The sequence below is a fragment of the Plecotus auritus genome (genome assembly GCF_963455305.1).
Source record: "Plecotus auritus genome assembly, chromosome: 5".
Lineage (NCBI taxonomy): Eukaryota > Metazoa > Chordata > Mammalia > Chiroptera > Vespertilionidae > Plecotus > Plecotus auritus.
Window position 1 is genome coordinate 177,361,618 of NC_137776.1, and position 12,378 is coordinate 177,373,995.

The window sequence follows — 12,378 nt, forward strand, 5'->3', positions numbered from 1 at the left end:
TACAAAGGCCCATCTGAGATTCTACTCTTAAGGAAACAATCTAAAATGAAGAAAACACTTTATGCTCAAAGATACTAATGGCTGTAATTATAATAATAAAAAAAATCCCAAATAATAATTCCCAACAATAGAGAAATGTTTCAGTAAATCAAAGTTCATGATATAATGCTATGCACAGCCATGAAAAATGTTTACAACAATTTTACTAGCATGGGGGAAATGCTTCGGTTATTAGGGTACCTGGTGAAAATGTGGTAAAATGTGAACTGAAGAAGTCTAAATACAGCTCCAGCTGACCCTTGCCATCCATGGAAGATACTTAGCATATTGTTTCTTCCAAAAGCATGGTAAGGTATAGCTGAGCTTTTTAACCAATATTCAGACCCTTAAGAAAAATATGGTAAAAGCACAACAAAGTGTTATTAAAATGGGAACGCGGACAACTGGCTAGGTCAACTGGCCCGTTCTGTGTTTCACTCACAAATCCCAGCTTTGCAGCATGATATGAGCAATTCAGATTTGTGCCTCAGCAAAATTATAACAATACCTGTCATAAACTTTCAGGGTTGCTTGGGACCATTAGATAATATGAATATTAACTCTGAATGCTAAGGATCTATTTATTAAATATTGAACTCAAAAAGTAAAGGAAGAAAACATCCCAAGATGCTAGTGACACTTGGGGGTAGACGCAGAGTATGAACATGTAGGAGTGGTTTTCTCTTCCCTCCTATTACTTTCTGAATTTCCCAAACTTTCTATAATGAGCATGCATTACATTTTTGGTAAACGATTTGGTGAAATATAGAGCATATATTACTTTTATAATCATAAAAGTTAAAGTTTACTCGTTAAAAAGAATAGAAGACAAATACCTGTCCTTTTGTCGTGTAATCTGCCAAGATGTTAAGTAGTTTATAAAATACTTCGAACCATGGGAGATAGCTGGGGAAGAAGAGAAAACACATGAAATATTAGTATGCAGGTCAAAACTTTAACCAGGAGTGAATTCAAGACTGGTACACTTCAGTTTTTCTCTACATCCTAAAGAGTCTTGCTGTCATAGTCTGTGCTGGAAACCCAGACTGGTGAAATGCTAATTATTTCTGGGATTTTAAAAAACTGCCTGGATAAGACGGAGGATTGAATGTTCATTATAAATTATTCCTATGCCTCAGAGCTAGAACAGGTTCATAGAGAAGACATTCAAAGCAGACTCTGCAATCAGGAACTAACTCTGAGTAGCCCCCAGGCCTCTCCCACCACACCCACCCTTTCCAGGAAATCTTCTATTCAAGTTTCTCATGATTAGACACACACAGCCACACACACATGCAGCACTTCCACTGCTGGCAGCTGCAAGGTGTCCCAGAGGCCCCATGAGCCCGAAACCACTCATCTTGTTACACCAAACATTCTATTACTCACTGTATTTATTGTGGGATGAGCACTAACTCTCCATCCCCACGGCCCTCCACCAGGTCTTGGCTACCATGTCCCTTTACTCTGAGAACAGCATGCACCTAACCATAGTCCATCCTCTTAGAATATTGCTTAGAATGGTCTTTCTAAAATGCAAGTCTAAGTGGCACACTGGATTAAATTCCTGCAGTCATCCCACGGCTGCAGGATTTCTTAGGATGGTGTTTGAGTCTCTCCACTGTCAGGCCCTTGATTGCCTCTCTTGTTGTCTTCTCTCGACTTCCTCACAAACGTCCTCTCACTGCAGCCTCACTCTGAGCATGTGCAGGCAGCCTCAAGCCTGCCTCTGCTTGTCTAGACTTGGCCCTTTTCTCCCTCTGACCTCCATGGAAGGTCAAAGGGAGGCCTGGCCCTCAGCAGAGGGCCCGGTTCTCACACTCACCCTCAGACTGATTTTTAGTGATTTCCTCTTTCATGCTGCTCTGGGCATGTGCCTACTCTTGTTATAACATTCCACACATCAATGCAACATTCAATGGTGTGTCTGTCTTCTCAACAGACTGCAAGGAGGAAGGATCACGTCTTGCTTTACCTTGTCTTCCCAGGGCCACGCACACAGACTAACAGCAAAGGCACATTAGTGCTTCAGAATTGCTGCTGAAATATATTCCCCACTCCCAAGAAGTTCTGTCACTTAATTTAAATGGCTTTATTCTCTATGAGAAACTTTCCGAAGCAACAAAGTGTTGTGTGAGAAGTGTTGTACTAAGTGCTGGCCCACCCCACCGGTCCGCCCTGCTGAGCTGACAGCATCCGTTGCTGATAGAGCTGGACGCAGAGGGGAGCGCCGACTCTGCTCGACTCAGTCCTGCCAGGTGGAGGGAAATCAGCGCCCTGCACAGATTACCAGCCACATCGCCGAGGGTAATATATGAAGTGAGGGGCAATCGAGGAGACAGATAAAGTGCACAGCTCCCTATCACTGACGTCTGTCTGAAGCCAGCACATGCTACTGTAAAATTTAAGTAGTTTATCAGAATATACTGATAAGCAACTTAACTTTTCACTTCTAGGACAGCATTATCACTTATGTTAATATGTTTCAATCAGCCCTGACAGCTGCATATTGACTATTACAGAGTAAACCACTGCTGCCACTTTACACAGCATTCACTTTGGCAGAGAGATGGAAACATTCAAGAGGGATTAGGGAGGAGATAAATTTCTCCCTTCCTAGTCTGTTAAATAAACCTCAGCTGAGTTAAAAGCCATTCTAGTAGAAACAATAAATCCCCTCAGAAGAAAACTCTTGTCCAGATTAGGGAACTCTTAGTAAACAAACTCAACCAAGGATTATAAATTTCTTTTTCCTGAAAGAAAAAAAACACCACTATTTAAATCTAGGAGCTGAAAATCAGGAAGGAGGATTATAAAAAGCAAGAAGAGAAAGTATTTCCTTGCAAGCAAACTGTTGCCTCATATAAATAAGAGAAAAGTTGAACTCCTTCTAGAAATACTTGAAGTGATGTGGGGCAGGCTGGATTCCCTGATAATTTAGGACTCGGTATGTATGGAAGCAGTTTTGGCCACTATGTTCAACTGACCAGCATAACTTGGGCCGAACCTCCAGCCTCCCTGCCCCCGTCCTGCTATGAGGATGAAGGAAGTTGACGTGGTAGGACCGCCTGGCCCTCAGCAGAATGCCCAGGTTCTCAGCCTCAGCCTCAGCAAATCGATTCTTTTTGGCTATGCTAAGCAGAATCCTCAGCCATAGGAGGTTTCATAGTTACTCTGGAAATCAGCCATTTCTTTCTCCCTTTGGCCTGACTGGACACAACTGTTCTCCACATGTTGTCCCCTGTGCACTGACAGATGAATATCTAGTGATGGCAGCGTTAAGGTCTTGAAACCAAAACCCAGCTGTCTTCTTCTTCAAAGGATCCCTCTTTCCCCTGTTGGGAGGCCAGGGTTCACAGCTGAACTTTATCCAGTGCCGTTTCCTGTACGCTTCATTAGTGCTGGCACAACAGCTCCATGCCGCCTGTGAGCTTGCAGGTGAGGCTACGGAGACCCTCTGCTCCATTTTGTGCTTGTCTGTCATCATAGAGTAAACACGACTTCCCAGTCCAGAGACAGGAAACAAACACCCATTATGCTGCTACTCCCTGGACAGCTAAAGGAGCTCCGGCCGTTCTGGAGCCTGCTCCACGTGATACCTTTGTGCTCCCTTTATGCTACTACGCGAGTCCTCACCACAGAGCATCATGTGTGGTGGGTCCAGACCAAGGCTGGGGCCCGAAATACAAATACAAAGGGTCCCTGTACTCAGGCAGGCCATAGTCCTCGTGGGAAAAAGAGGCACATATACAAAAAAGCGCAATATAGTTTGGGTCTAGAGGAGGAGCTGGCACTCTTTCCCAACTATTTTATGTAGCTTAGGCTTTTGATTGATTATAAAATTATAATGGAGCATTTTCAAGACCCAATCAGCAGAGCCCTGATCGGAAAAGCCTGCTTCCCAGGCACTGGCCTGGATCCAAGCTTCTCTCACTAAACTGTGTCCCAGGTTACTTGGTCCCAGGCTCTGCTCTCACTCCCAGGCCTGACATCAAACGAAGAGGCCTCTGTCTGTGTGAGGCAATACGAAGTCTTAAACCTGAGAGGAGCTCGGGCAGCGCCCGTAGGATTCCTACAAACAGCCTCGCTGTAACGGCCACCTGGCCCCTGTATACTATGCAGGGGCAGGTTCTGGAGATAGGGCATGCAGTAAAATGGCTCATGGTCAAAATCACCTGTAAAAAGGTCTTAAATTGCCTCTTCCATACATCAGACATGGTTTGTGCAGACACAAATTAGTGGGCCTGAGTTTGAGGAACTGCTGAGTGAAAATCGTCTATGTTGAAATCTGTGAGCTAGGTGAGCTGCTTACTTTTGAGGTGACACAGGAACTGAGTCCAACTGAGAAAAGACAAGTCACTTTTCTTGCTCCACTGAATGCATTGTCAGGTTAATCATTTCCATTGTTGTGTGCTCATATACTAGTATGTATGATTGACCTTATGTGATGGGATTCCACGTAGTGTCATGAACAGCCAGCGAGCAGGGTGTGCAGGCTGCAAGGCAGGAGATGGGGGCAGGGTAGGGGAAGGGCAGAAGGACCAGACTCTAGAGGGCTGCTCATATGTCAAACCGATGGGCCTCCTTAGTCTGTAATCAGCGGGGAACCAAAGGGACAGTTAAAAAAGGAGTAACATTCTGAGCATGAGTTTTCAGAACCAGGTAGAAAGTGATTATTTCCCACTCATTTTACACCTCAGCACAGCCCAGTGAATCTTAGCCTTATCAGCACCAGGGTCTACTCTGCTATCTTAGAGGAAATCTCAAATCATATAACCTAGTCAGGCCCATTATTTGAAAAAGATCAACATAATGCTCTGGCTCTAATGTAGGCAAGAAATAAAAAGAAAAGTTCATTGATAATAAAAGTTTCACATCTAAACACTCGAGCACCATTATATTAGAAGATAACAATGCAGATCCTCCCTGGAAAGGACTCATGGCAGAGCTGCTCTACTCATGTCTAGATAAAGCGTTTCAGGCTAAGAAGAGTGACACGGCATAGGGCCTTTCATTTTCTTGGTGACTTTCCACTGTCTGAGGAGCTCTTTCTTCAAACTCTATCTTGGGTACTCAAGGGGAGGTATCCCTTCTTTTTGTCCTTCCTATCAACAGATTTTGACAAGATTCGTTGAATGGCAAAGCATTCCTCGGTTAAGGCTTTTGGGCATTGAGTTTTTAAAGCTTTCATATTAAAAAGAAAAAAAAAAAAAAACCACAAAACCCGGAATTTAAAAATGCAGAGCAGCATGGCATATACTGGGGAGAACACAGACTTGAGTCAAATAACCCTGGATGAATCTCTGTTTTGGTACTCATTAGCTGTGACACCTTGGGAAAGCAATCTCTCCAAGACTCAGTTTCCTCTTCTATGAAAAGATATACACCACCTAATGAATGTAACCGATGTGTGTACACACCCAATCTGGCACCAGCAATGCTCTTCCTGCCCCTCTCTGCCTACTAACCCTCTTGCCAATCTCAGCTTTGGGAAGCTCTCTTTGACTCTTGTTGTCTGGGTCAGCACTCTGCAGGAATTCCTCGTGCCCTGCAGTCGTCAGAGCAGATGGGAAAGCACAAGCTGTGATAAGAAGAAAATACTCAACAACTGATGGGATGCTTAAACCAGTAAGTCCCCACTCAGCCCTGGTTTGACCTAACATCAAGCCCTGCTCCTCTGTCAGGGTCTCAATTGTTAAACATCTACAATAAAATGTAAATTGATCACAAAGTAATACTACAAACTCTTGCAAAAAATGCAGGATTTCATGAAGAGGGCCCTTGTTAGGAGATGTTGAACACCTACTCAGAGTTGTGGCAAAGTGACCAACAAATGAAGACCTGGCAACAAGGAACAAAGAGAAAAATCGAGAAAACTAAGAATGGTGGCACAATAGTCACATCAAAGGAGAATGAATTCAACATCAAAATATTAAAAGAGGCCTTGGGGAAAACCTCACATAGTTTTGGAAAAATTACTGCTTTTATGGATACTGTGAAAATCAAACATGAAGTGTTAAGATGTCAGAAAAATGATGACTCCTCCCCTAAAAACTACTTGACTCATCATTTATTCTAGAAATAATGCATTATAGGAGTAAAATTTATTTTCAAAAATTTAGTTTCTTTTTCCCCCAAGATAAATCCTAAATAAACTTTTCCCCCATTTTTACTATAAAATTTTGGTCTCCACTTAAATAGGTGCATTTGACTATGAGGTCCTCCTGGGCTTCCCCGATATTAAGACTCATCTTAGTTTATAATATACTAGAGGCCCGATGCACAAAGATTCGTGCAAGAATGGGCCTTCCTTCCCCTGGCTGCCGGCACTGCCTTCGCTCTGAGCCACCTTTCCACCTTCCCACGCTTCCCAGAGGCTTGAAGCGGCTAGGGCAGTGCGGAACGCCTGCGTCCCGTGCCTGGCCGCTCGGCGCCTGCGTATGCAAATTAACCCACCATCTTTGTTGTATTAATCTGCATACTCACTCCTGATTGGCTGGTGGGTGTCATGAAGGTACAGTCAATTTGCATCTTGCTCTTTTATTAGTGTCACCTTCTGAGAGCAAAAATCATGACTGTGTATTGACTGTTTAAACTCTAATGTGTGCCTGGCCCATGTCAAACAGTCTATAAATCAGAACTTCCCTGGACAGATGCTAGTTTCTACTAAGGCTATTACCACTAGAGCTATAGAGCTAACAGTCAACCAACACTTGTTGGAAGGCAGAGCTCCAAATTTAGGCTGCATCATTTTGGTTAGGAAAATAATCCAGAACTAAAAATGATCCTTAGTCCTAACTGGTTTGGCTCAGTGGATAGAATGTCAGCCTGCAGACTCAAGGGTCCCAGGTTCGATTCAGGTCACGGGCATGTACCTTGGTTGCTGGCACATGCCCAGTAGAGGGTGTGCAGGAGGCAGCTGATTGATGTTTCTCTCTCATTGATGTTTCTAACTCTCTCCCTCTCCCTTACTCTCTATGAAAAATCAATAAAATATATTTAAAAAAATAAAATGATCCCTGCTTAATGGATTGCTGGAGTCTGTGACAAATACTTAGAAGAGAGTGAGAAAATATTTAAAGTGAATATTTAAAGTGAATTAAACCCAGGCTGATTATTTTAGTTTGGCAATGTATTTTTTTAAGTGCAGGTGAGCCTTTAAAATTGCCAAGAATCCTCGAATCTGTCAGTGTATCAGGCCCAATGTTCCCCACAGGGTCAGCTCCAAACTTCTCCTTCTCTCATCTCTAACACATTCCTCCTGGCCTTCAGAAGATACTCTTCTCTCCAAACTTACTGAAGAGAAAGGCAATACCATGAGCTTTCCTCTCTTCCACTTCTCATATCTTTTCATGGAAAGTAGGAAAGACCCTAGATCTCAACCACACTGCCTTCTGTAAGACGTATCTTCACCCCCATTATACTCAGCAATAAGCACTCCCACCAATATATGTGCGTTGGTCTACAGTTCTCAAACTACAGTCTTAGCACCTAGGTGTACACATCCCTCCCCATGGGAAAAGCACACCACATCTTCCTGAGCTACCCACATCAAACTTCAATGAACATTGCTGTGGAGTTAAAAATTGAGGTGATGATTACAGCCCATTTCCACATCATTCATTTTTCCAATGTTGCAATCAGTCCTCTAACTATATGTCTTCCACATTTACTAAGACACACCCAATATATGCCTGGCACTCTGCAAGGTGCATGGGGAATGAGCACCAGGTCCCAGCATTTGGGGAGCTCACAATTTAATGAGGGAGGCAGACATATTGGAAGATAATGTCAGCAGCGCTGGGTGAGCACTCTGATAGAGGTTCATAAAGAGAACAGAGAAGAGGTTTTTGGAAAGTCTCCTCACAGGAAGTGACACTTTGCTGCTAAACTTTACACAGAATGCAAAGGCAGGAGACCCACCTGGGTTTGGGTATCAGCTCTATCACTTACTAGCTGTAGCCCAAGTCATGTTTCTCCTTTCCCATGTGTGAAATGGGGGTACAATATCCACCCTCACATGGCTGTTATGAGGGTGAACTATATGTGAATACATCCACCACTGTGCATGGAATGGAGTAAGTACTGTCTTTCATGATACAATTGTATTCTTATTGCTAATATGATCAGAAGTCAGGAGAACCTAAATAAAAGACAACCCTCTTTGGGAGACCAGAGCCTGTCTCACCCAATCTTAGCATTCTGCTTTGCTCAAAGCTGCTTATCTCAAATTGTAAATTTATTATCGTATCCAGTTAGGCTCAAGAATTTCTGATTTATGTCCATAATTAACATCCCATAGTGATAACTATTATATCTATGCAGGAAAATGTACTGTATGTACTGAATGAATAGAAATATTAATTTGCATTAGGAAAAAAACACACAAAAAGCTGTCATAAAACATCTGTGCTTATATAAATCTATCCAACATACAGCTGCATTTTATTTTGGAAACAGGCTCTTTCTTGATGGGTATTCAATAATTGTTGCTTTTAGGGAGTGGGTTTGTCATCTTCTTTTCTGCGACAGTATTACCGTGACTGAGGGAGATTGCTGCTCAGGAGAGCACAGAGGCACTTTTGCTATCATTGGTGAAGTGTTGGTAACAGAAGATCTTTGTAGTAATGATACTTGCGCTGACAATTCAGCGAAATTCTCAGATATTTTCCATTGAGCCCAGAGAGGGTAAGCACACAGGCCTTTCATCATTTCTGAAGAGGATTTATGATGCTGCCTACTCCTGAATTCATACACCTGCAAGGTTTTTGTTTTTGACCCCACCTCCACCCCCATTCAGAACATCTTATTTTATGGCTTAAAGTACTACTGTAACATAATGTAATGGGTCAGTGAGGTTCTAACCAAGGCCCACCTTATGGAAGCTCTCAGAGACTAAAAGAGAAATAGATTGTCACTACTGGAAACACACACACAAACACACACACAAACACACACACACACACACACACACACACACACAAGGGAAGAAATGGCTACACAAGAAGTCCTGCCCTGCTTTCAGTAGTAAACAAGCAAATTAATTATCCCACCGAGACACCAATTGATATTATTCTCATTTAGAGCTAGGAATTGAAGCTAATGCGGCAGGTGGAAAACATTTATCAAGTATTAGGTGCAGGTAAAAAAAAAAAAAAAAAGGAAGAAAGAGAGACAGGCACACAAAGAGAAAGGAGCTGGTTAAATAAAAGTAATTTTTTAGATGGCAAAGTGTTTGGGGCCAAAAAAAACCCAAAAAAACTAATCTAGCACCTACCCCCCAGTTGTCTTTACAACAACTCCATGAGATGAATTATCATCCCATTTTACAGATGAGAACACTGAGTCTCAGAGAAGTGAAGTGACGGCCTAGGCCTAGGAGAACACAGCTGCTAAAAGCAGAGCTAGACACAAAATTGGCCCAGTATGATTTGTATCCTAATTGCTTCACATGACACAATATTAGCTGTGCAACATGATCAAATAGAATGTTCAGCCCTGAGAAGGATTTGAAATCCTTACCTTGTGGTTCTCACAGTACACTGCCTGATAGAGTGAAAGCTTGCATGCCAAAGCCCACTGGCTCTAAGTGTTCTGAGTGGTCCAACTTTGGCTGCCTCCCAACAATTCCGTGTATTTTTTTATTCTGCCAACTCCAGGGACACTGGTCATGTGTCAGCTCTTTATTAGTTTAGGAATTAGTGTATGTTTTAGATTCAGGAACACAAATATAAATAGCTTGATTTAAAATGCTTTAATCAAACATGGCAGAAGAGAGATTTTAAGTTTCTAGTCTTCATGTTAAGGACCCACTGCTACCTTAGATGTGTATTTTTAAGATCTTATCTAGAAAAACCATGGCCTGTGTCATAGATTCTTAAACAGACTGTGTTGCCGTTTTCAATTTAAAGTATAAAGCTTTAAATATATGCTTATGGTGACAATTAAGGAAATGCTAGATTAGACAGGGCATCAGTTTTCCACAAATAGCACTCATTTATGTTCATTTCCACCCCAGATCTCTGCCTGAATGTTGTATCATTCAATCGCAAATCTCTCTATAAAAGTGTCTGGCTGTCTCTTAAACCCATTTACGCTTTATGCTTCAATGCCTTTCCTTGGCAACTTTTTCCATATGCTTAACTTCTTTCAGGGAAGCAGTTCTGTCTCAATTCACAGAACAGCACACCAATCAACACAGGCAGGCAGGTACAGAAAGGAAGAAGGAGAGACAGGCACACAGAGAAAGTAAGATATGAATGTAGCTGGTCCAATAAAAGTAACGTTTTAGAAGGTAAAGAGTTTTAGGCCTAAAGAAAATGAACCTAACACCTACCCCCAAGCAATCAGAGAGCCCTGAACTTGAATTTATAACCCAAACACTCTGTACCATATGCAACTTGAGACACACAACTGGTAGCACTACTGGGGATTTATGACTTATGACTTGTTCATATTTAATTTGTAACCAAACACTTCCCCTTCCTCTTAACTACCTTAGAACTCTTGATTAACTCTTGTTTTCACAGGTCAGAGGTTAAATAAAGGAAGGGAAGCATTCTGGGGTGAGACTGCCCAGAGCACCACATCCAAGAGTGACCTGTGGAAGGAACATTAAAATAAGTGATAAGGCTAGAGATTGTTTGAGACAGCTGATGTTCAAAGACCCCTTTGGGTACGAAGCAGGACCTTTAGGTGAGGGAGCTGCCAACAAAGACAGACAGGAAACCGTTCTCAAGTTACTTTTCATGACAGAGCAACTCTCACCAAGAGGTTTTCCCCAAAATGTTTTTGGAAATGAAACAGGATTTTGAGGTAAGGTAAAGCAGGCATTATTGCAAGCCAAGCAACCCTTCTCCTTGCTTCATTCTACCACAGACATCTGTCTGCCACCAAATTCTCCTACTCACAGAAAACCTACACTGTTATCTCATTTTGTGGCAGACCTGGGCCAGATTGAGGGAAGCAAATTTCTTTGTTCAAAATTAATCACACAGAGGCACAGTTAATCTGCTGAACAGGTTATATGTAATCAGTCCAACTGCAAGATTCATCTAGTTCCAAGTACCTTTACTGCTGGGCTGCTACTGTTATATCCAACTGATAAAAAACAGTAATAACAGAGACCACCATTTATACTGGAACTACCAAGTACCAGGAGCCTTATATGCATTTGCTTATTTACTGCCCCACCCTTCTGTTAGTGTGTACCATCACATCACCAGGTAACAGATGAAGAAACTGATGCACAGAAAGGGTAGGTAATTTGTTCAGAGTCACACAGCCACAAAGTAGGTCAGGGTCAGATCCAGGTTTGTGTGATTTACTATGCCAGGAGGCACTTTTCTTAAATCAGTCTGTCTCAGGAAATATCAGTGAAGTGCACATCAGACAGCACTTTGCATGCGATTGTTTTCAAATTTCAAAATAGGACAATCATTAAACTCATTTTATAGAAAGCAAGCATTCATTCATTAACTCATTCATTCACTTATTCACTGCCTAATATAAGCCAGGCATTGGGTAGAGAGTTGAATAAGGTGTAACTTCCACTAAGGCAGGTTCTCTGGTGTGAAACTGTTATGGCATTAGGAATGATCTGATAGAGGCAACAGGAACAAAACTTGGAAATGTAGGATGTAATGGCTGGGTCTCTCTGAAAGGAGGTAAGGTATACATTGCCTCTGGACTACATAACACAGACACAGCATGAGACAGGCAATTGCCTCAAGTGAGCCCTGCGGGAGGATGTAGGAACCCAATCCCAAGCAAGCTGAAGAGCTGGGAATCCAGTACAAAGTTGGAACATAGGATGCCATTAGTCACTCTCCGTTGTTACCGTGATAAAATAAGATAAAATAAAATCCTACCCCCCAGCCACTCCTTAATGTTTTTTTAAATATGTTTTAATAGATTCCAGAGAGAGGAAGAGAGAGAGAGAAAGAGAGAGAGAGAAAGAGAGAGAGAGAGCGAGAGAGAGAAACATCAGTGATGAGAAAGAATTAATGATTGGCTGCCTCGTGCACACCTCCACTGAGGATCGAGCCCGCAACCTGGGCATGTGCCCTGAACGGGAATTGAACAGGTGAGCCACACTGGCCAGGGCAACTCCTTAGTTTTAAATAATCTTTGTGCTTATGCTTGATTGCATTATTATAAGCCAAGAGACCCAGTTTGTAATATCACAAAAGCTAAAACTGGCGTTATTAATAACCACTCAAAATATGGTAGCACAGAAGAAGACAAAGTATTTGGTTACAAATCAAATATGAACAAGTCATAAGTCATATATCCCGAGTTCTGCTATCAGTTGTGTGTCTCCCTCAAAAGAAACCTTAA

At 42.2% G+C, this 12,378-nt stretch overlaps 1 protein-coding gene across 2 annotated transcripts in view; it reads right to left on the reverse strand.

Moving 5' to 3' along the window:
• Positions 1 to 12,378, reverse strand: part of DENND1A (DENN domain containing 1A) — a 479,039-nt gene that overhangs the window by 251,957 nt on the left and 214,704 nt on the right. For both annotated transcript variants that reach the window (XM_080668038.1, XM_080668037.1), the window contains exon 6: positions 876 to 945. In XM_080668038.1, the coding sequence (XP_080524164.1) occupies positions 876 to 945 (70 nt within the window). The remainder of the gene's footprint in view (positions 1 to 875; positions 946 to 12,378) is intronic.